This window comes from Nyctibius grandis, chromosome 5 (assembly GCF_013368605.1).
Source record: "Nyctibius grandis isolate bNycGra1 chromosome 5, bNycGra1.pri, whole genome shotgun sequence".
Classification (NCBI taxonomy): domain Eukaryota; kingdom Metazoa; phylum Chordata; class Aves; order Nyctibiiformes; family Nyctibiidae; genus Nyctibius; species Nyctibius grandis.
In genome coordinates this window covers 13,954,066-13,979,484 of record NC_090662.1, presented here as the reverse complement: position 1 = coordinate 13,979,484, position 25,419 = coordinate 13,954,066, and the positions used below count along the sequence as shown (strand labels likewise).

The 25,419-nt window shown below is 38.6% G+C and overlaps 1 protein-coding gene across 4 annotated transcripts in view; it reads right to left on the bottom strand.

The window, feature by feature from the left end:
- The window catches only part of MAGI2 (membrane associated guanylate kinase, WW and PDZ domain containing 2), an 823,074-nt gene that overhangs the window by 145,322 nt on the left and 652,333 nt on the right, over nt 1–25,419 (bottom strand). For all 4 annotated transcript variants that reach the window (XM_068400692.1, XM_068400693.1, XM_068400694.1 and 1 more), the window contains exons 7-9: nt 24,861–24,918; nt 17,664–17,785; nt 16,019–16,201 (exon numbers count right to left, since the gene is read on the bottom strand). In XM_068400692.1, the coding sequence (XP_068256793.1) occupies nt 16,019–16,201; nt 17,664–17,785; nt 24,861–24,918 (363 nt within the window). The remainder of the gene's footprint in view (nt 1–16,018; nt 16,202–17,663; nt 17,786–24,860; nt 24,919–25,419) is intronic.

Below are 25,419 nucleotides of genomic sequence, written 5' to 3'. Positions count from 1 at the left end.
GTTGCATCAAATTGACTGAAATGTAAAGAGATGAAAGAAAAAGGAATAAAAATTATATGAGCTTAATGCGATTTCTCTCTTTTCCAGATAAATCAGGATTTAAAGGAACATCTAATTCCATCACTGATAGCAATATAATAGTAACGCTGCAGTGCATGAGAAATTTAAATTACTCTGAAGAAGTAGGTTTGATATACAGCCCGTCCCTAAAAACTGCTATTGCAAGACGCAAACAGAAGTCACAAAGAAGTCCTGGTAGCCCACGTCATTTCTAAGATTTGAGAGAAGAACTTGCTGCCACTGCAAGGGGTAAAAATTTTGCTGAAGCCTGTTGAAGCAGACACAATTCTACTGTACAAGGTATTATGCACCACTCTGCCTGTCACCCGGATAGGGCAGCTTTCATGGCATTTATAGGCAGGCTATCAGGCACTGACTAAACACACTGACTTTCCCCTTCCAGTCTTGACTCAGAGAGGGATTGTTTCAAGTATCTTTTATGCTATCTATTATATACCCAAAAAGAAAACTTTTGAATTTGGAAAATGATGGATTAAAGGTTGTCTACATGCATTCGATGTGTTTGCATTGTGCAAACAGATTTTGATACAGCCTTTATCGAGATAACACTTCGTATTTTATCCTTTGCTTTAGTGTCTTTGTTCCAGTCCCTCCTTTTTCCTGCACTTGGCCTGGCTCTTCTCCTCAGCTGCATTCCAGTTATGTGTGTGAGAGAGGGAGAAAGAGAGAGAGTCTTGATGTTGATTCATGCGGCTAGTGTCACTCCTGCACTTACCTGGTAGAAGACCCAAATCAGGGCAAGCTTGGCTTTTTCTGTCAGCCCAAGATAAAGGATCACACAGAAGTCACAGTGAAATAAAATTAGCTCCTAATTCTAACACACACATGCAAAATGAGTTAACATCTACATGTGGATGTATTTCTACACAAGAAAGTCAAAATCCATATCCCTGGGCCCAGGCTGATCACTGTAAAAGTGATCATGTAAAAGGCATGGAGTCCCTGAGTGGTATGTCTGCAAGAGTATTTGATATGATGAAAAAATATTATAGTTCCTCTACCTCCCCTAGTTCCTAGAAACAACTGCACTTTTTTCTGAAAGAGACTCAATTTTACGTTTATTTTATATATATGTATAAAAATATATATATATTCACACATGCACATGTATATTTTTGCAGAGATACACCTTCAGTATACCTACCCACAGGCATATATATATATATAAAAAAAAGCACTTCATGATACACATTCAACATTTGCTAGTATTATAACCGATTTTATATTACTATCTGTTTAACACTTTTAGATACATCCAGATACCTGTGCTACATATAATATGCATACCATTGTTTTATAATGGATTATCTCTAACAGACTGTGATTAGAAAAAGTATATATTTGGAAGTGTGACATAGAATTGGATGACTGAGGTGAAACTGGCTGAGATTATGCCTTTGAAAATGGTTGTATAGGATGTTGCTGTAAAAAGACTCGGGGTGCTGGGCGGCCTCAGGGAGCACTGACGCCAGTGTCACTGCCCGGAGCTCCAGTAATGCTGGACCACTATATCTATACCTATACATACACTACAAACATACACATTGTTTACAAACTTTAAGGAAATTCTTATCATTAGGAGCTTTGATAAACAGAAAGTTAAGATATAGCTTGTAAAAAGAGGTTATACAAAGAACTATGTGTTTTCTGAGATTTTTTTTCTAAGTTGGGACTAGCTAGAAGAAATTGCCAGTTTGTAGAAATTTTGATGGAATAGTTAAATTAAAAAAAACCCTAAAAATTAGAAACATTATGGTTTTGTTTCTTCACTGGATTTCTTAAGCTCGTATTATTTTCTACCTGAACTTTAAAAAAAAATGATTTGCCAACATTTTTTGACAAATATTACTTCCAGTTGACTTGAAATTACCTATATTATGCTCTAGCAAAGCAGAATTCATTATTCTTGTAGCAAATGAAATGTTGAAAATATCACAATCCTGCATTCAGAACTGAACAAACTATCGAAAGATAGTATTTACAGCAATGTACAGTTTAAAATAAAAATCCATCAGCTCGGCACCTTGGATGGAGTAGCATTTTTGACATGAACAATTTTCAAGTACAATTTGTATTGTTATCCCTATTTCCCAAAACAATTCAGAACTATTTTTTAAATAAGTAGGAACTGCACTAGAAACACTTGAATCTCTTATATAATAGTCAACTGCATTTCTTTTGATGCAATCAAATTTGGCCTAAAAAATATACTCTGTCTGATATACAGAAAATAATTGGAATTAGACAGACTAAACAGATTTCTGAAAACCATCTACCATAAAAACAGAAAGCTTTTTTGAACTCTGAGTAACAATGCTGCCATTCTAACCTGTCTGGAAAACGACAGTATTTTTAACTTTTCTTGTCTATGTTAGAATAAAACCCTCCTAAAATAAAGCAACTTTCTAAAATGAAATAAAAAGTATGAACACATAAATGTAGTAAATATTTTGGTACCATGTGTAGCACTGCAGTGTTGCATAAATTTCGTATGGAATTTTACAGAGGAATCTACCCTCAACCCATCTATTAATTAAACAAGATTAAATACATGGGTGATTTCTCATGCCAGTGATGAGGTCTGATGGGAGGCAGTGTCTGTGCTGTGGCTGGATGCTTTCTTCTCCAGTTGCCTGAGGACAACCTGCCTGCTCCCACCAGGCACCTTGTTGCGCACGGACTTTTCTAGAGGTTTCAGTGGAAAAAAGTCAACCAGGCTCCATCGAACAAGATGGGTACTGAGAGCCCTGGCTGAGGCTCTGGCCAGTATCAGGGGAATAATCCTAGTAACACGCCAATGATGGTGGTATGATTAATGCCACCCTGCACATCTGGCGTGTCTTTCATTCCCATACAATCACAATGATGTTTCTATTAAACTATAATCTGCACCTCTCCCTTACAAGACGTGAAAGCACTGTCAGGTTACCATTACTACCTCAATTTCCTTTTTTCCAGTTTCCCACCTCCTTCTGCTGCTGCTTTCTCTGAATTGCCCCAGCGCGAAACCACCAGTTTTTCCCATGCTCTTTCAGTCCTTCACTGTGTTACAGGCACACCCAGCTCAGCCCTGCCAGCTCTGCAAAGCTGATGGCTTTGCAGGGTTCAAAGACAAGATTTCAGGCCAATAATTATCAACTGCTGATAGCCTTTGCTTATCGAGACTTGTTATTTTGTGTATGTAGAGGTGGAATAGAAAAGATCATGAATAACAGAGCAGCAGCACAATCCAGCATGCTTCATGACTCTCTATTAGCCTATGAATAAATTCTCAAGGAACAGACCTATCAAGAAAAGAAGAGTTGTCCAATATTATCTGAATTTTCCCCTCAGCAGTACCACAGGTGATACTCAGTATGGCAAAGAAAGTCTCAGTAAATACTGCATACAAAGATGCTGATTTTAATGCAGAAGAAATTAGTTGAATACAAAGAATTTTAATTTACCTTCATTAGGAGCTGAAGAAGAAAGCAATACATCAAAAGGAGTGAAAGTGCCAGTGTTTAAAAGATCTATACTCACACCACTGCTCTCAGACCTTTCTCGCAGAGCTTCTCTTCTTTTCTTTAGTAACTTGCCCTCCCCTCTCCCACCTCCTTCTACATGCACACATATGCATATCAACACCCACTCTCCAGCCATCTCTGAGCATAAAATTGCTGCCTTTTCTCCTTGCCTCCCTGAAAAAGAAAAATATATTGTCACATCTTCAGCTCCAGCAAATCCTAGTCCAGTCAGTTTTCTCCCAGTCCTGCACACAGCCTCTGGAGAGGGGACCCTTTTCTCCCCCCATCACCTAGTCATCCCAAGACCAATAGCTGAGACCTGGCAAAACTCCTGAGCTCCAGTCACCAAGAATTCGCCTAGGTCCTGTACACAGTCCTTGCTTATCTGGGCATGATGGAGGAGTGGTGTTTAGAGGAACCTGGCTCTGCCGCCACAGCATTGCTCCCCTGTGGTATCTACTGAAAGAGGAGATGAGCAGAAGTGAGTGCTACCCAGGCAACTCCCAGATGCTGCATGCACAGAGCATACAGTAGAATCATAGAATCATAGAATGGTTTGAGTTGGAAGGGACCTTAAAGATCATCTAGTTCCAACCCTCCTGACACAGGCAGGGACACCTTCCACGAGACCAGGTAGCTCAAAGCCCCATCCAACCTGGCCTTGGACACTGCCAGGGAGGGGGCAGCCACAGCTTCTCTGGGCAACCTGTGCCAGTGTCTCACAACCCTCACAGGAAAGAATTTCTTCCTAATATCTAATCTAAATCTACCCTCTTTCAGTTTAAAACCGTTCCCCTTCCTCCTATCACTACATGCCCTTGTAAAAAGTCCCTCTCCAGCTTTCCTGTAGGCCCCCTTCTAGAAGGTCTCTCTGGAGTCTTCCCTTCTCCAGCCTGAACAACCTCAACTCTCTCAGCCTGTTTTCATAGAAGAGGTGCTCCAGCCCTCTGTAGCAGCATTGCATCTTTAGCTCCACCTCCGTTCACTGACTCAGAATCAATATGGCATTTATGTGATTGCTGGAGGGGAGAAGAGTTTTGTGGGGCAGAGGGAGGAAAGGCTGGATGAAATTTTCCAGGGCCTTCTCAGTTTTCATCAGGATTAACTTCATGCCCACCTACTTGTTTGAAGTGTTCCTTATGTTACTGAGAAATTTTCATTACAGGTTTTTAAACAGACAAGCCATTTTTTAAAATGTCAGAATCATCAATTACAAAGAAGCAGTTGCATAAGTGCTGGAATAAACCTTGCTCTTCCTACAAAGGCGATGTGAGCAGCTAAACAGGGTCAGATGAGAGGTCCATCCGTGCTAATATCCTGATTCCGGCAACAGACAGTGAAAGATGCTTTAGAAGTGAATTCATAACAAAATTGCATGAAATGTCGCTGTAACCCCCATTAGTTAAAGGTTCACAAAGCTCCTGGAATATGATTTATATGCTTGGAAATGCTTCTTCATCTCTAATGCAACTCTGAATATTTTTACTTTATGCCATGCATCAAATGAGAAATTCAGAGCACCAACAAAAAATTGATCTACATGCGATTAAGCACAGATTTCTGTTTTAATGGACATACACAGTATTTTACCTAAATATCTTAAGCTGAACTCCATCAGGCTTCTCTTCACTAACATTTTTAGTAGTTATGATGAGAGTTGCTAACTGCAATAATTATGGAATTCACAAAGTTCTAAAATGACTATTTCTCCTTTTGGATGGGGAAATTTAGGCACCGGAATATTAACTATTTTGTTCAAGTGAAATATTTGCCAACTGTCAAGAAAGACATTTCCCATTCTAAATATACAGCAGAAAATGTATCTTAAAAGTAATTACTTTATTTATTCTTAAATTTTCAAAGGATTCAAAATTTGCTTTAAATTTTAGCTTTAAAATTTATTCTCAAAGAATAGTCAAAGGCAAATGGAGAGCTGAATTTCTCTCAGATTTTAATATAGCTACAGATTGTATTTGATTCCACAAATATGGAGGCAGAGGTGATTATGCATTCTTGTATTCATTTTTAATACAAAATGAAAAAAGATCTGAAACTCTGCTAAATGTTTACTTTTTGTTTTGTTAATTGAACAGTATAATAAAGCCCTATAACAACAAAATTAAAAGAAAATCAAAGGTGGCATGGCTGATGATATTGGAAAGTACAGTTCTAGATTATTAATTTCGTTAGTGCAATATGAAGTTCTCACTTTCCCTGTCACCTCTTTATATAGAAACATGCTCTCTCCCCGCTCCCAGATCTTTCTTCTTGTTAAGAAATAAGATGTCATTATTTAGTGAATGAAATAGTACATGAGAAGATGATGACTCTTATTTTCAACGTATATTTTTGTCTGTTCATACAAATAGACAAATCATGCAAGATAGATGTTAATTACATTTGATAGGAGAAAAGTTATTTCTGCGACTGCAGCATTTTTGGCAGTCACTGAGTTCATTGCACACTGCTTACTCAACTGGCAACTTGCAAAATTTACAAAAATTGTCCTAATAAATGTGAGGATTATGACAATACATTTATCATCTCCTGGCCTATGTTAAATATCCAAATAGCAGAATCTGCAGATTTCCTATGATGGAGTTCAGATGGAAGAATGAATTTATGGGCTTCTGAGACTTGTCATACACACTTGTTTTGCGTATGACTATATGAACAGTAAAATGGGATAAATGTGTATTAGTATGTGACAGTAGACAGAAAAAAACATTTAACATTTCTTCTGCCTTTGTATTTTTCACACTGCAATATATATGATGTAGATTTAGTATCCTTGTCTATGCTTTTGGCATTTGTGGCCATGTTTTCCATGGAGTCAGACCTTGAATTAATAGGAAAGTGAGGTTGCATATACCTGAATAGTCTTGTGCTCCAAATACTCTCTCTGCTATTTCACCTTTACTCTTTTATATTTTACTTTACCATCTTTTTTGATTTCTGTATGATCTCATTCTCTGCTAAAGCTATGGCACCTTTGAGCACCAGAAGATCTCCATTTACTCTTGTTGCAGAGACCTAGACTGGTGGATTAGGTTAAACAGTGTGTATGTCTTGTGCATATGGTTTTGTTGCATTTGTCTGTAAGAGACAGGATTGTTTACTTTATCATAGACCGTATCTGCATTATGCCCTCTCTTCCCATCAAATTGCTTCACCTTTGGTTTCTGAGTTAAATAAAAACATAACTGCAGCGAAAATCTGGTCAAAGGTGAAACAGTTGGATATAAAGACAGTAAGTGCTGTACATGTGGAATCCGGCATGGCTGGACATGTTCATACCTCAGCCATCTCTAATCAAACATGTTCAATTTTCTATAGTCGGTGCTGGAAGAGTTGCTTTAATGGCTTAGCCATTAGAATTAACTACTACATATAAGCAGATCTGCTTATATACTCTGTCCTGCAGAAGACTAAGTGGCACACTTATATAACCCAGAACTTCATGTATGTACATGTCCAATATTTTACTGTTTCAGGTAGCAAGCACATATTATCATCCTTAGGACTGACAGACATAGATCAAAATATAGTGTCAACAAATGTGAATTTCTTTCAAAATGAAGTAAGCGCCATAAACCATGCATACTATGTGTTGTCTCCTGTGTATAAATATGGATTTTATCAAGGCAAAATGAAGGATTGCTGTTCTTTTCAGATTCCTGCTGCATTTCTGTGTATTATCTAGACTTGAAAAAAATGAGTCTTTTGAAGAAGAGTCACTATAGGAAAGAAAACAAGTTACATGTATTATTCAGTCCTAATATTGGTATATGCTTTATGGGCACGTATAATATCTGAGCCAAAATACTATAAGCGCTGGAGATGAAAATGAATTTATAATCACCAGTATATGGCTGAACTCAACCATCAGACTTCTTATAATGTTATTGTTTGAATGGCTAAATGAGAGAAAATTAAGACTATTAAGCTTAAAAGAGTTTTTACCGTTTCTTTTAAGTGTTCATAAAACCACATGTAAAAGCTTTGAATTAGGCTAAGGGAAACAAATCTCCTTAAAATTGTCAGAAAATTCATTGCTCTTATTATTACAGCAATGAATCAATCACTGCTTGCTGTAATAGATGATAAGGAAAAACAAAGGAGTCTATTAACACACTCCTCTTAAGGCGTTGAAGGAGGAATGTGGTTGTCTAAATGGTTGTCTAATGTCATTTACAACAGCCTGGGGCATTTGAGATGTTCATATGGGACTTGCAGGTATGACACGGGACTTACAAGAGACTGCTGCCTGGAAGGGCAGGAGGAGGCTATGTGGATCTCTGGCACTTTTAATGGCACTGGACACCTATGTTTACGCAACCGAATTGCACCCCAAATGTTGGTAGTCTCAGTTGTCCACTGGAGGCAACCTTTTCCTCCCTATTGACACTGTACTTGGGGATCTATGCTTTGTACCACCTCCAAATAAGGTACAAAGTCTAAAGCCTGAGATAGAAGACTCCCAAAATTTCTAAGTTACGGCAAACTTTAGGGCTAAAAACCAAGATACGGAGTCAGAGACCACTGGGTCCCATTTGTACTAGTAATGCAAAACCAGAATCATCTCCTGAGTGAGACAGCATGTGAGGTGAACACAAGAAGTTCCTAAGAATTTTTTTCTAATTATTCCTATGACTTAAAGAACGTACTGTCCATTTTCAGAAGCATTTTGAAATCCAAGTTAGATGCTCTGCTGTAATTGCTTTTCCACTTTGTATAAATAATTTTAATTGAAGACTTCAAGGGAATAGCCAAATGACAGGGCTAAAAAGAATCAATAGCTCTCTTTGTACCTCGAGGAATATTTATGCAGAGTGGAATGGTTTTAAAAGGAAAGATTTGTACGCAGTGCTTAATGAATGCTCAGTAGCTTGCTAGATAGGCAACATGGACTCAAGCTCTAACTCCATATCAGGCAGAACAGATAGTGACATATGGATTTCCCACACCTCAGGGAGAACACCAGGTTATTGAATATCACACCAGCCAACCAAAGAAATCTGACAAGATGCACGAAGACCTCGGATGTAGACAGTAACAGTGTGTGGTATACAAAATGTGGATACGTATTTTTTTAGTCTAGGCTCATCTCTGTTCTGGTTATCATTCAATGACTACCGAACAACCTAGTGAGTACCAAAAGAATAAAAATACGCAGAAAACACTAAAATAGGAACCTCATGGAGATTAGTTAGTAATGTTGTGACAGAAGTGAACACTTCTCCTAGGTCTTTGGTTATCGTAAGAAGAAGTTTACAGATATTACTGTGACCACTGGAGCAAGTTTATTTTATATGAAAGCAATAGAAACACAAAAAATATAATGGAAAATTAATGTTAGAAAAAATAGCACAAGCACTAAAAGTTTCTAGCAATCTAACTGCTATCTTCTATCTATTTACATGCAGAGTGCAATGAATTGCCTACTTTAAAATATGAAAGAAGGGAAGACTGAAAAAGAAGATCTTTCTGCTACCAAGTTCTTCATTGCTATTAATATTCCTAAAATGCAAGTATTATTTTTACTGTCACCATCAAGCATTCAAAATCACAAGTCATATCCTTTCCCCCAGCTAAAGTGATAGTCTCAATACATGATATCGAATAAATAGTAAAATCGGCATTTTTTTTCTTTGCTTTCTGTTTGAAACCTCCTACATATAATGTGGTCATACTTCAGAGCTTTCCTCTACAACTAGGGGAACAGAAACTTTTCTCTTGTAAACTTTAAGCTAAGATTCACATTTAGACACCTTTTTAAAAAAAAATAAGAGTTGAGCTTTAATGAATTCTGGTTACACAGAGATTCAGGATGGAGTGAGGACTAGCAATGCTGCATCAGTTTACCTTGGAAAGATTCTCAAAAGTCAGGGTTAATTTTACCCATACACCTCTTGAACAGTATTGGCATTACTTATATGACACATACAAGCTTTTATGGTGAGAAATATAAAGTGGACTGAAGCAGGATGCTGTGTACTGCACGAAGAAAACAAAGTGACATCCAGCCCTTAGATGTCCATTTGTCTCAGCTATGAACTAGCAGGGCATCTATTAGCTCCATCCTCATGTAGGGTGTAAAGACCACAGCGTTCACATTGCAGTTCCAGCCTCAATGCCCTCTCAATCTCCTCTCCTTGAAAAGCCAAATTAAATTGTGAAATGAAAGAAGACTGGTTCTAGAAAACTACATTGAAGTTTTACCAAATAGTTACTCCTGGTTTGGCTCACAAAAAGGAAAATGTAACCAGTATCACCGGTGAAAGGAACTGTAGGTGTTGTGGCTGAACAGAATGCAATGATTTTGGTTGTACATGATGCAAATATACTGTTTCTGCTGTGTTTTGCATCATTTCCTCAGCTTCCTGTGCTGGAGGATGTAGGAACACAAGCAGTAAACATAACACAAATCCACATCAACTGGCCTAACATGGGTGGGAGAAATTATCGCTCTCCACGATGCCTGAAATATTTTTCGTTGTTGCTGTTAGCTACTTTCCAAACAGTTAATTTTCCTTCTCTTAACTCCATGGGATTAATAGCAACATCTGAAGCGAAAGAGTGAGCTTCGGTCTTAGCTAGACTGAAATGGGGAGACAAAAGACCACTGCCAGTTCAGATGAAACATCCTAGATTCCAGACAAAGCAAGGGTGTTCAGGGAGGCTGATAACACAAGCTGGTTTTATGTATGCTGCTCTGCTCTCACAGACCTGCCACGTGGCATAAGCTTGCAGCTGCAAGACTGACACTTGTTGAGGCTTTGGTATATATTAAAAGAGTGTTTTAGCCTGGAGATGCATAAGGGTAATGAAAAGTTACTCCTTCCTCAGCAGTCCAACGAGTACCACAGTCTCTCATGTTCTCAATGCCATGCCTTAATTTTGGGAGGCCAGTTTTCCTGGTGCCACTGGTTGCGGTGGTGTCAGGCAGGTGAGCTAACTAAATTCCAGCCAGCTTCTGTTATCGTGGAAATGAAGTCCTACATATGTGTGTGACCAGTTCTGCACTAAGCTCCTGGTCAGTGAACCTCTTGAGATGACAACTGTGGTAAACAGTTGGCTACCAGGGGGAGGAAATATTGTAAAAGAGAATATTGTCAGATGGATCTTGACTGATAGCACATGAGAGAGACTTCACCCGTTTGAAAAAGAAGATAGGTACAGTGGTGTGTGGTCATGATACACAGAGTCCTTTAGTGATATTCTGACAGTATTCACATTCCCAGACAACTGCCAAAACATTATTTTTTAAAACTTTAACATATTTGTTTCTTTGGAATGAAGGCATTCCTTGTGCATATATAGTTCACCTCTTTTGGTGTTGCTGAAACTGGACAGCTTGCATTTCCTCTGATGTGGCATTAGGTAAGATAATGGTTTGTTCATCTGAACCGACAATGGACAAACCGGGAACAGAACTAAGGATCTGTTTGAACTTGTAAAAATGCATCCTTTTTCAGATGTTCCCAATTCCTCTGTCTTGAGTACTCTACTTTTTACAGAGGTTATGAGGTATTAGCATTACTGTGCAAAAATATGCATCAATGATGACTAATAATTATTCCCTAAGCTTAGTGACACTGTAGAATCAACCACCTGATAATGACTTTAGTAAATATTCATGTAAATAACAACATTTATGACTCTGTAGATCAACAAGTGTGCAGTCTCTCCAATTTGCTTACATTTAGAGAAAACTCAGCTTCTTGAAAATTTCATCATGTATAGAAGATTGTTATGGGTCTTGATGGTAGGCCCATGGAGAGCAGCAAGGCCACGGGTCACTCTTTCCAATATTTCTAACAGTTGGCTCATTCCCTTTGGAGATCTCTCAGGTGCAGCAGAAATTCTGAGTGGTAGAAGTGGGACTGATCTCTAGACTCCAGATCTCTAGTCTCTAGGCTTCATCCTAATACAGTCATCTATAAGTGGCAGATGTCTGCTGATATGGTAGGTGTAGGCATCTGTCTTGTAGACATCTATATCTGTTCACTGAACCTTACCTTGCATTTATGAATTTTTATCTCTAGAATAGATTAACTAGTATGGTGAAGCTACCATTCCTGAGAAAACAGCATCTACAAAAGCCCGAGTCTGCATTGTTTACAGATTATTTAGCATCTTGGAGCTGGCCAAGTGTATGCTTGGCTGATGAAATGAAAAAGCATGTCTCCCATTTCTTGATTCACACTGTTGAGCTATTACAATTCATCACCGATGTATATAAGTTTTTGGAAAGTTCAGCCTGCAATGTCCACAGCTATTCATCAGTCAGAAGGGTCATCAACACACTCAATTAACCACTTGCGCACCATGTCTTTGGGCTGTTTCCTGGAAATTTTCACCAAAGAAACTGGAACTTGCTGAGATGCGCAGAGTGAGAATCTTTCCTGAGCTTGATTATGTGGGAGTGTTTCAGTTTATCTAGTCCATCGAATAACCTTGAGAATTGTAGGAAAATTTTTGCCTTTGTAGCTTGAGATTTTATGTGACACAGCCGCAGGCCTAAATCTTTGTTTGCCTTAGAACAGCAGTCATTCAAAATCACTCATCGTATAAAAATCTTTTCATGTAGATGCAGTCTTCTACCAGTGACATTCACTCAGCATTTTAATGGGATTACAGGGGCCTCTTAAATGCAGATAGTTTTCTATCGGCAGCGTGAGGCTTCAGACAAGACAAAGCAATGTAACCTCTTGGGAAAGAATGTGGTATCAGCTCCTAGGCTGTCCTGAGGTAGACAGAGATGCTGTGGAGTGTAATGTTCATATCCAGCAGCTTGATTGAGCTCCAAATGCTAAAACATATCCTAGAAAGGCATTTGCAGTATTATTAACAGCCATTAGCTCACAGATGCTAGATTTTCACGAGGGCATAATAACCCTTAGGAATTCTGAAACATCTGGCAAATGGGATCAGGAATGTAATTTTGGCTGTTTTTGACTCATCCACGGAGATGTGGTTCCTCTGAGTCTGCTTGTGAGGTTTGTTGTGGGTCTGGGACAATTATAGCTACCTCTTAGTGCCCAGCACTGGGCACTGAGTGGTGGTGTTAGATCACCAGGACCTCGGATATCTCTTGTTGTGTCTCAGTGCACTCAGTTTGCCTCACTGCTTTAATTGTTTCACAGCACCACAGCAATGCCAAGTCACTGACCGGCAGCTGCTTCCATGTTCCAAGGGACAAAATCCAAAATTGTTTAGTTTTGAAACGTGCAGGTGAAATCACTGTGTTGCGATTATGTTATAGGGTGACAATAACATCTTACATAGATTGACCATTCTCTTTGAATAGCGTTTGTATCTGATCCCTAAATTAGATTTTGGGTGGAGAAGTAAACCAAAGTTACAACAGTAGTTTTCCATGAGCTTGTTTCTTTAACAACTAGGATAAAGTACAGCATCGGTGTCTTCAACCTGTGGCCAAGTTTAGGTAAGATGAAGGATATGGTGCCTTTTCTTCCTTTTTTTCCCCATATTTGATGCAGGTCTGAAACACTATGATTTTGTTTACCACTTGGCCAAAAAAAAAGTATCAGCCTTGAAAGGGAAAGGCTCCAGAGTTGTATTAGAGCTGGGAGCACCAGCACCTGTGGTTATCCCTTACACCCAGGTTGCCTCACAGATCTTAGTGCCATTGTCTTCAAGCTCTCTACTATGATGCCCTACTGCCACAATACTATATTTTGATCATTTATCAAAGCCTCCTACGACAGCGATCATAGCTGGAGTGCACATAAATTGCACAACACACAGTTCATGTCAAAGCAATAAATAAAATCTATTTTAAAAGCTCTATTTATGATCCAATGATGCCTACCTAACAAACAAAAGGTACATATGTAATCTCAAATAGTTTTTAAAGTAAGATTTTAACTGTTTTATGAACAAAATACTATTGATGGAACCTGGAAGGCTTTGTACAATTAGATTGTACAAAGACTGAACAGGGAGAGAAATCCTACTTCAGGAAGTGTGAAATGGATTGCCTATCAGGAAACACAAGCACTTTGCTGAACAGTGCTTTCATAAATATTCTGACCTTAAATACCTTCTTTCAGTTTACCATTATCATATTTAGAAATCACTTCAAATATTCACAGAAACCATGTTAGATGCCACAATCATTAGCTTGAGATTCTCCAATTACTTTACATCAGGACTCTGTCACTCTTCTCAAAAATGAAGACATTTGAGGCCAGAATTTATTCTGAGATGTTATTTTGTACGTATTGGGCTCACATAATTATAGAGTGATTATATATTTGAATGTACATTTCTGTCTTGCATTCTTAATATAGTTGAATTAACTACCTCAGGAAAAAAGTCAATGTTATTTCTATGCATTTAAAACGTATTTTTCCTCTATATTCTCATCACTATCCATGACTACAGTAATCCCTATCAGTAGTATTATGATACCCATATCCAATTTCAACATCAAAATTTAAGTTGCAAGGACATTCTCTTTTCCAGATAAAAGAACCCCACGTGAACAAGTTCACCAATAACCAGTCCGCACTTCAGATGGACTAGCAAGTAACGATATTTGAGTGCTGGATCTGAGAATGCTAAACCACGACAAACAAGGAAAATCTCTCATTCAGTGTACTAGGTAATATGAAAACATTTGGAAAAATGAAGTTCGTTTTACTAAAATTTCCTGAACTTCAGGAAGTCTGTTGTATCCTTTGTTCACTTCATCAGCTAATTTAATATTGCTTTTGGGAACCAAATTGCATTAAGTTAAAGTGGCAACAAGAATCGAGAATTAGAAAGCTGTTAGACTAATTGTTTTACAAACCAACACCAACAATCTATATTCTAATTCTTTCTTAAGTTTGCTTCTTTATATAAATTATCTGTTTTTCTATTTGGCATCAGAAACATCATGCCGGCTGTGTTACAAGACTTGAGGCAAACTGCGTTGTTTTTTTTTTAAATAATTCTTTTCACAACCTTCACACTTCCTACTTGCAAAGTCCTGGAGAGTCCTACAGAATAAACTGGAGTTCAGGGTGATTTATTCTGACATATGATAGTCCAGATCATTCCTTTGCTACAATACAAGAAGGACGAAAGGAAATTTCCAGAAGAATCACTTGGGACTATTCCACCCACGTTATTTGTGCCTGTGTGTGCTTATGTGCCTGCCTCCTGTACTGTAACACACTAAAAGGATCCTGCTCTGCTGCTGTGGTCCATCCACAGTGATCTGTCACGGGCTAGGAAATTCTCTTTATCTTCACAGTGATTCTGGCCACCATGAACTTGTTTTTCTGCAGAGACAACATAAATCCCAAACTAGCATTTCTTCTATAAAGTCTTGGTGAGAAAAGGAAGGAAAAATTATGCACATGTCCTGGTACCAATGTGCAGCCTGACTAGTATCTGAGGAACAAGGACTGCTGGGGAGAGATGGTACACAGACAGGGCTGCACGAACACAGGACTATAGTCACTGGTAACCAGTTGCACTAGTGGAAACCCCAACTGGATCTACAGAACAAAACTCTTCACCATGAGAGCGGTTAAGTATTGGGACAGGAGCCCACAGAGGCTGTGGGATCTCTGTCCTATAACATTTTCTAAAGTCCCATGGATGAAGCTCTGAGCAACTTGATCCAACCACAAAGTTAGCCCTGCTTTGAGCAGGAGGTTGGTGACTGGAGGTCCCTGTCAACTGACATTATTCTATTATTTTCTGATTGTCTTCTACAGGAGATGGCAGCTGGCTTGGAAACTGAGTTCATCTTCCTCCAACAATGTTTAATCCGTACATAGACCTGAAGTGACCCTGCAAACCTTTAAGACCGTGGTTTGCAACCTTTATCAATCTGTGGACATGGAAATATTTCCAGTGGTCGCCCACATCTTAAGATCTCTTCAGAAGAAGTTTCTTTTATTTAGTTAGTTTTCGCAGATTCTTTATTAGTAGTCCACAGATGCCTACGTGTCCATATGCCACAATGAAAACTCTTGTTTTGATGGTTCTAATGAGAACAATGTTGGATTAGACCTGACTTTGATTATTTTGCAAAACCATCCTTTCTAAAGAAATAAATTTGCGTTCAGTAGTCTGTGCTCTCTCTGCCTGTTGCTCTTTCTTTCCATGCACAGACTCCCCTTGAGTGAACAGCCTATAAACCGAAGAACATCATATCCCATATCTATGTAGGAGAATGCAGAGATCTCTTCCCACTTAAAAGATTGTGAAATGGGAAAAATAAGCTACTTGGCATTATTAGAAAGAAAAATTACAAGAAAGTTTTATCTGAGAAGCTCATCTTTTCTTATAGAGCAACTGTTTTACACACTAACACAGAAAATCATATGGGAAAACATATGATTCATGGAGAGAGTGAGACTCAGAAATCTATGTCTATGTAAGAACAGAGGAACCATCTTAATTACCTGTTTCCATTTTCCCATCTTGTGCTGCAGGCCCATCAGGAATTACACTCTTCACCTGGAGAAACTCATCTGGCTCATCCCCACCAATGATGGTAAATCCAAAACCCATGTTGCTTTTCTTAAGTGTTGTGCTGAGGAAAGTCCCCTTCAGCTGTGATGCATCACGAGTGAAGAGTGGTTTTTCTACATCAGTCAACACAAACATGAAAGACAAAAGTCCTGATCTAGTCACAACACAGTGGGGACAGCAGATAACAACATTGGTTGACAGCAGGTGACAGTGTATGAAAACCAAGGAAATAAAGAGTGCAGGCATTCCAGGAAAAAATATTTGTGAGTTCTTGCATTAATACAAAGCTTAAAACATATTTCTTATCTATGGCAGATCAGCCATAAGTGGGGAGTTATAAATATTCTTTCATATTAGAAATACATTTAGAAGTGGATATTGTGTAGCTAAAATAATTACAACAATAAAAATGATCTGTGAGGTAATTTTAAAACCTCTTTCCTAACCTATAAATTCAGCTTTGTCTACAAAGTAATACTTTCTCCATAATTTCCCTCCCAACTGCAATACGGCAAATATCCCCTGAATATCTTATTCCATTTGTTGACAAGCAGTGCTAAATATTAGGTGAGCTTTTCTCTCCAGACACGTGGGGTTTTGGCATCCAACAAGTGACACACATAACAGCCGTGCAACCTTCGCGTCCCCTCTCCGCATGCCTGGGTGTGCAGTGTGGGTGGCGAGGGGCTCCACATGCCTCTCTCCCGTGCTCTGCGTGGTGAGGAAGGGTGGGAGGAAGGTGCAAAGGTTGTGACTTCAGCTGCTCTCACTACGCCCGCAGCAGTGGGGCTTGGCTGGCCGGCAGCAGAGGACGTACCGTGCAGCCTGTGCGTCCCGGCGGGGTCGCGCCAGCACTGGGACAGGTCATTCACGCTGCGGGACCTCTTGGGAGCGGGGCGTGGGTGGGCGAGTTTGGGTCTAGGTAAGGTTGATGAGAAGCTTTCTACTGTTACAAAGGAGAACAAGCCTCATTCTCTGGCTATAACCTTACGTTACAGTTTATTCATCTCTACCAATATTGTTTGCTGCTCATACAGCTCATTTTAAACACATTAATTTTTTCGTTACCAAGAGGCTGTATTCCTGTAAACTCCTATAACACAGTGCTTGAGGCTTTTAACTTAATTGATGCTTGCTAGATGAGCTAGCTTAGAAACACACCAAACATCAATTAATGGTAATTTAGAGAAAGTACAATTAATTATTTCAGTGTTGCCAACCTCAGGTGCTCAAGGGAGAGTCGTATATTCCCAAGAATAGAATTTACAATTTTATTTAGAAAATTACTTCGAGGGTCTTATTGTGCTTTCTGTTTCTCAGCCTTTAGGAAACACTAGGGTCAACTTTTCTGTCCTTTCTCTGCACCTCTGCAGGTTAGAGTATTTTAGGTGGCTCATGAGTTCTGCAGCTCTGGGAGCTTGGACGTTTAGGGGAGAAAAATGCTAGGTGATAGGTGATAACATTGTGAGAATTGGCAACAATAGTCTTTTATTCAGACTATGACAAAATCATTGTCACATAAACAGAAGAGCAGGATCTTTCATCTTAACTAAGACAGCTGACACGGTACTGTACCTCGGAAACCTTGGGCCTGCATAGGCTTTGTTCCAAGTTCTGCGTTGGGCATGTTATGCTGCTGTAGCTTCCTTTTTGCTTCTAGGACAGGGTTTTCAAATTGTGTTCTTCTATTTATGTGGCTGGAAAAAATTTGGTTTTGATTAAAAACTGAGTTCAGCTGGGGAAAATGATAATTTTCACAGTAGGATGCTATATGTGACTTAGGGGTGTGTGGTTAGAGAGCAAAACCATTATCAAACCCCCGATGGGCCTGAGCATGTCCCTTATACTCCACACAATTTTGTTGAGAATGAGAAATGCACAATCTAGCGCATTGCATAATGAACAGCACTGGGAAGTGTCCTATCATTTCAATAGGCTGAACTCTGCTACAGACAAATGGTTTTGATCTACGGGACTACATATTAAATAGCAGTACTGCTGAAGCGTGCTACAGCGACACTTCTTCATGTCTTTAGTACAAGCATTGTTCTGTGCATGATTCAAAGGATCTGAACCAGTTTTGTGCATTATTATCAATTAGCTGTAAGTGAAATTACTTAATCACTTACAGAAAAGGTAAAGCCTAGAACACAGAGTGCTTTTATGATCTCAGCTTAGAAATCAATCTAACATAGGAAATAAACTGAAGATGATTTCTTTTGAATTCTATGGTATATATATGCTCAGCTGTACAGAAAAATCAGATGTTGCAGAAACTAAGTCAGATGGTAGATTAAAACTACATAGATAAATATATGAAATATAAGAAAAGTTAATGTACACATTTTTTTCTTGATGTTTTACATTTCCCACAACAGGTCAGTCTATAGCTCTGTCTTTACACCATTAATTTTCTGTATTGTGTTTAGGACTACTATCTTAACTACATACTCTCATCATATTATTGATTTTAATTATTTAAAGCATACATTTTATCAGTCAATGAGTAAACCTACAAGCTTGTCCTGTGATAAGTTTCACATGTTTTTTGCAGAAGGTAAAACAGTTTAGTAGGCTGCATTGAACAACTCTGCCAGATAGGAGCACGATAGGATCACAAGTGAGAAAAGGGGCTTGTGCTGCAAAAATTGTTCTGGGGAAATAAATACATATGTACAGAAGGGTGGGTTTTTAAACAGGTCACTCCTTATTTGTTCTCACTGAGATACTATGTACTGAGCTCTTCTGAAAATCCAATCCCAATCGTGGGCTTTAGGCAGTTGGAGAGGTGACCTGGGAACTTTTGAAACTCTGAGATCCTAAAAAGGGTTGAATACCTTCAATTTATATTGAAACAAACTTTTATGCCACATTAAGCACTTTTCTGATCTCTTTGGATTCAGTTCCTACCACTGCTTCAAAGAAAGTAAGTGGAATTGCCATTAGGAAGTGAGGTACAGGAAAGGCAGCAAGTCCTATGGGAGTGCAATACACTTGGAAAATCAGGATTACTAAATCCTGATTTAGTAGCCAGAGATAACGCAACGAAAAGATTTCCAGTCTTGTAAAAGAATATTTGATTTAATGAGAGGAAGTAAATGTGATAAATCCTGAACCTGCTACTTTGTTAACATGGCTATAACTCATTCAAGTGGCTGCTAACTCTTCTTGTACTCTAAAATTTTGATTAATAATTTTCTTGTAAATTTTAATGTATGCTTCACAGAGAAAGTCCTTTTTGTTTCTTTCCTTCTTCAGACAGACTGTTTAAGATTGTAGGCTTTCCTTTCCTAGACTTTTGCTTTCTAGTTAGACCATGCTGTAATTGTCAGGGTCTTCAGCACCTTAGTCTATTGCAAACCTAGAATGCATGGTGGAAGGGAGACAAACTTCACCAGTTAAAAACAGAGAAAGACAAGACTTATGTGCATTAAATAGGGTAATTATGAACTACTAACATAAGCATGAAAAAGGTAATTTTCATGCTACCACGTATCATGTGATGTATTTCAATATTGTAAAGGAAATACTACTTCTGCCATTACACAAGGCAGTGTTGAAACATCACATGAAATACTAAAGTTCTGGTCACCCATGACCAAATAAAACGAAACCATAGAAAAGATTTTACAGGAAGACCAGTGAGTCTTCTCACATAGAAGCGAGAGTCTTCTATGATAGAAGACCAAAGTAGTTTTAGCTTTTTATTCAAGCAGAATTAATTCTGATATATAATTGCATTCTATGAACACATTTGGAAGTAAATACTAGAATATATTAAAGATGTCAGGATTTCAGACTTGAAATCTGTAGGCTTCTTACAGGCAGAAGTGTGAAATTACAAAACAGTTTCCAACATCAGATACAGGGTAAAATATCTAGCTTGTTTTATGTTAGCATTTGATAAGGTTAAAAACAGGGTTGCTACACAGAGGGTTGAACTAATTGCTTCAACATAGGGATCACGTCTTATTTTAGAGGCTCTAAAGTATCCTGCCCTGGTCTTCAGCTGCCCTTCCAGAAGAGCATGGGTTTTCCACAGCATTGGTGCCATATTACGCAGATGTAATGGATATCCAAGATCACACTACAGATACGCATTTAGAACCTTGAGCTATGGTTAGTGTCATGCTGTAATTGCAGGGCATATCTCAGTGCTGCAGGAGGCCTCTTGCAGACCTAAGTTACAACTTATATGTGGTTCTGTGCTATAAAAAAAGATGGGATTTTAGCTAATATTAGATGTGTCCATGGCTCAAGGAACATCAGTTCCTGTGGTACTGACATCACAGCTAGAATCCATTATCCGCTGCCTCTCTACAGTTTCTAGGTAAAGTTTAAGTTGTGGTTTAGTCCATTTACAAAGAAAAGTCTTCAGTAATGGCTATCTTGAAAATGACATTCTTGTCCAAACAGATCAGAGAGGAAGACTAGCAGAGGTACTTGAAGCACCTCAAGTTGTTGGTGCAACCTTAATAATTCTTAGCTCTACTTTCTTCCCCTATTTTGACTGTTTTATGGTAGTGTGCAGTCTCAAAAGCACAATGTGAGAATTCCAACGAATTCAAACAACTGCATTAAATATTGTGTCCAAAAGGAGTCAAAGAAGAGAAAATTATACTGATAATCAGCCATTTTTATTAGTCAGTAACACTGGATTCATGCTCCTAGACTGATGAGACATGAAACGCCTCCCTTTCGTGCCATTTTAAGTGCTATACAGCTTAATGGCTAAATCAGAAAAATTGCTACTGATGAGTTTACCTGAGAAAGAAGTTATTATGCTAAGTAGTTCCCTTGAAAGGACATCCTAGCATTTCATCTAGCTACTTCAACTGTGTACAAAATAGGTATTACTACGCCTTAACAAGACAAGCCAAATGCAAGTTTTAGACATGGTTACAAGTAAGTGCTTTTGTGGTTAAAATAGATTTTGGATGTGATCCAGAACTGTATTGCTCATTGCTCATAGTACCTAATTCAGGCAATTTTATCTTCACTTTTCTTCCTTTATTTTATACAATGCATGTTAAATCTAAAAGCCTAATCCAAAAATGAGAATCCAACCAATTTCTCCTAGTGCCATTGTGGCTATGCAGAAGAATCATGCTGCCTTTTGTTTGCTTTCTGGTCCTCGGAACCCTGATTTTCCCTCTGCAGGGATGAGTCGGTGCTGCTGTCTTCTGTTAGCTCGCTGTATGCTAACTGGGGACAACCCCTCAGAGGCAGGGTTTGTTTATGGGCTGCATTTAGCTGTGAAGCATCTTTTGTGTTATGAGTAGGTACTGTCACCACCAGCCAGCCTATAAAACACAGGCACTATTCTGCTGTCTCATCAGCGAATGTGGCCAGGCTAAGTTGTTTTGGTGATGGAGTTTCACGTTAGATGTGCTTAAGGCAGCTAAAACAGATTCTTAGGAGATTTATGGGCAGTAATGCCTAGTATGTAGATTTTAGTTGATGGCCAAGATACTGAGCACTGCCAAAATGGTAGCACATCCAAGCATGTGCATCAGCAGAATGAGTTCAGCCTATCTCCTTTTCTTAGCTACTTTAATGTATGAGGTTTTTTGGTAGTTTGTGAGTCTAACTTCTGAAATTGTTGCCTATAACCCACCAAAGTAATTCTGAGGATCAGAATGCCTAGAAGATGGACATTCTGATGCATAACTTGTTAGTGCCTAACTCCTCTTTACATTCACGTTTTTCAGCTACTAATGTTTTGTAATGACAAAAAGACCTGAAATAAATTTTTCTATTTGAGCAGTAACAGAATGTTGTCAGAAATTGTAAGTCAAGGAGGTATGTTTTTTTCAAAATAAATACCTGTATGGCTGATTTAGCTCTTTTATTAAGGAGACCATGTCTGGAAATTGAGCTCTGTGTTGTAGTTAATCATCCTTAAAGGGGGAAATAATCTTTTGGCAATTAGAATGCTGAAAGACCCAGCACACTCTAATAACCACATTCTCTCCATAGCCCTGCACAGCTAAGTGCTGCTAGTTCTCAGTTTATAAATTAAGAGAAAACTGCGTGAAAGTTAACCCACATATAGCAAACACTTCTCATTTATGTCAAGGGTCCACACCTGACAAATGAAGCCTGGACCTGCATAACAAGGCAAATGAAAATTTTAATAATGTCTCACACGTACATTCATGTATGATTAAGAGAGGAAGTTATACTGGGGACCTTATTTTTTAACAGAATTTGCAAATATGTTGTGATTAGTCTTTATCAACTTTGCTAGTAAGACCTTTGAGGTTTTTAGTTTCTTTTTTAGCTTTTCCTCTAGTGTCAGAGTATTGGAGTTGAGCGTGACTGGCCCTTGTAAGGTGAACCTGAGTCTGTCTGCCTCATTGCTCATCCTTACAAACTTCCCATGGGATACAAGTATTTCAGTGAGCAGAGTACGAGCCCTTCTTTCACTGACAGTTTTAAAGACCTGCACGTAAAGTTGGACTGGACTTGAATGTGTGAAAGTTTATAACCTAACTTTTCATGATTTACCCACTTTTATGACACACTTACGAGAGTTTATTGTAATCTGATTTTATCTAGTTAAAAATGAACTCATCTGTTGAATACTGGTAATAAAGAAGGTGTGACTGCCACTTTTTAGCATGAAAAATGGAAAGCAATCTTTGTTTCAAACTTATTGAGCTCAGACAGCAAATTAAAGAACAGATACATTTTACTGACTATAAAACTCCTTACGAACTCAGCGTGGCTGCAGTTTTAATGCCATCCTGTGAACATCCATTCCACTTCTAAAAACCTCTGAGCCTGCAGAGGTTTGATGTACCTTTCCACAAATCTTATCTGTGGTAGGATTAATAAATTTGGCGCTAACCGCCTTAAAGTACATAATTGCATAATAACATCTGGGCCTGGTGCCTTGCATCTGTTTACCTGTGGATGGACATGAAATGGAGACAAATACTGGTTCTTCTGACTGCAGTGAAGCGCGCGCGCCTCACCAGTGCCAGAATGCCTTGGGCTGCACTAACAAGCAAGTGGGGTCTCAATAAGAGATTAATGCACAGAAACTGCACAGCACCTGTTAGTCACAAAAATACACTAAAAACCACTGGGACAGAAGGCTCTTACTCACACCCAGCAGCTGCATAATTGCACGTGCAGAAATCTTCAGGGGGGGTTAAGTACAAAAAGATATGCGAACTCCAGCCCCTGCTTACTTGGTGACACCATAAAAGAACTCAGGCATAAAGACAGAGGGTGATTTAATGGCACTATGTAGGGACTTCAAAAATTTACTCATCTTTTTGCTTGAATCTGGACTGACTAAGCTGATTTAGGCTGAGCAGCAAAGCAGATGGGACTGCTGGCTCTTTCACCTGAGGGCAGGGAACAAGCCAGGGACAAAGCAGCAGAGCAGGTGCATTTGGAGAATGGGACAGAAGAAGTCAGCAGGGCAGTGGTCAAACACTGTTTTCATTTGTTTGTTTGCTTTGTAGGAGGGCTAGGGAAGGTGCATGGGCATCCACAAGCTGCTGCTGCTATATCAGTAAAGAAAAGGGAATCTTAATCTTCTAACTCTCAGAAATCAGATGTTTTTTTGAGCTTTCTGTCCAGCTCTACCCTGTACATGTCAATAGTAGCATATCCTGAGGTCTGGAAAAGCTGCTGCCCCAGTATCTGTCCAGAGTGATCCTGCAGTCAACATGTTGGTACGGATTCGAGAGTCCAAGGGAATAATGTGACACATAAACTAAAATTTTCTATTTTGTATGAAACAACTAGAATAAATGTACTGCTTAACTGGCAGGATTTGAAATTGAGATTTTTTTAGGTCAGGGGCCATCTTCTCTAAAGAACTCTCTTGTTTAATAAAAGGAACTAATGGACAGATCTTTCTCAACCTTTCAAGCACTGTCTGCACAGTGATGGGGAATGGCTTTCTGCCTCCTCTGCTATATACTTTGTGTAGAGAGCAGAGTGAGAACCGACCACTCCGAACTGGTATCACAATTTTGGATCTAGATTCACTTTGCTTAAGTCCTATTCACTGTGTCAAGCTAAAAAGCAGGGAAAATAATCTCTCTGATTTACTTATTTTATGTAAGAACTGGCCAGAACAGGTTCTACATAGTACTTCAAAGAAAAGCTTTCTATTACCCTTTGCACAGAGGAGTAGGAATCTTTTTTTCTTGTTTCATGACTAAAACAAAATCTGAAAAAAAATGAAAGCAAGGATTGTGCTGTGAAAATAGAATTTTATATTCTCTTATTTTCAGCTGCACTTTTAAGTACAAAATAAAACACAACATCCCTAAAATTTTATATGCAGCACATAAATAACCTGCCCTCTGGTACGAACAGTGTAAATATCTGATTTCCAGTAAGGAAGGACTACCCAGAAAAGGATTTTAACTGAGCTAAAATGATTATGCTTTGCTCTATTCATTGATTAACAAGATCTCTACCTCACTGTATATCCAAATCTTAGATGGAAAAGAAAACATTTCTTTAATGAGTATGATCTTTGTACAAGTATTAGCTGGAATGATACCTTGAAATCAGACTCGGGATAAAGAGAATGACTGAATGCCTGAGTCACTCACTGATTTGAGACCCATTGAATATATTTGGACATGTTAGCTGTACTGATGACTGAGAATTCCTGGTACACCCTCAGTTTAACATGACAAGTAATTGTACCTGTGCCTTGCCAGGCTAAGTACTGCAGAGGATACTAGTATTAGGTTATGACATATTAACAGCAACTTAATATTGAACTTGGGAACTTACTCAACATAATAAGTGCCATAAATGGGATCATCAATTTTCTCCCAGCCATATGGAAGCTCTGAAAAACAAAGAGTTATCTCTTTCAGTAAATGCAGTACAGAATGCTAAGATTTCTAATAATGAAATTGTGGATCTTGGCTGGGTGTTGAGGGAAATAACTTGAGAGTTAAATTAGATACAGTGACCAAAGCAATTGCCAAATCTTGAACATACACCACGGCAGCCACAAGTAGTAGTAACTTGAAAATTGGCATGCAAACACAGATCTCAGTCTCTAGAACAACACATTTTAGTTGAACTACTTTATTGTTCCAGCAGCTGTGGCAGCCAACAACTGTAGCACATCTTCTATGACATCATTGCTGGAGGAAGTGAGGGAATTCTGTTTTCCCAAATAGGTACACACAAAAAAAGTACTTTTCTTTTTGGGCTTTTATCTTTGCTAGGAATCCTGGAAAAGTTGGTCTAGAACGAAAAAAAGAGTTTGCCTCCTGCCATGTAAATACAATAAGTATACCTAAAAGCTCCTGAGAAGTTTGTACTATTTGTCTCACTGTGA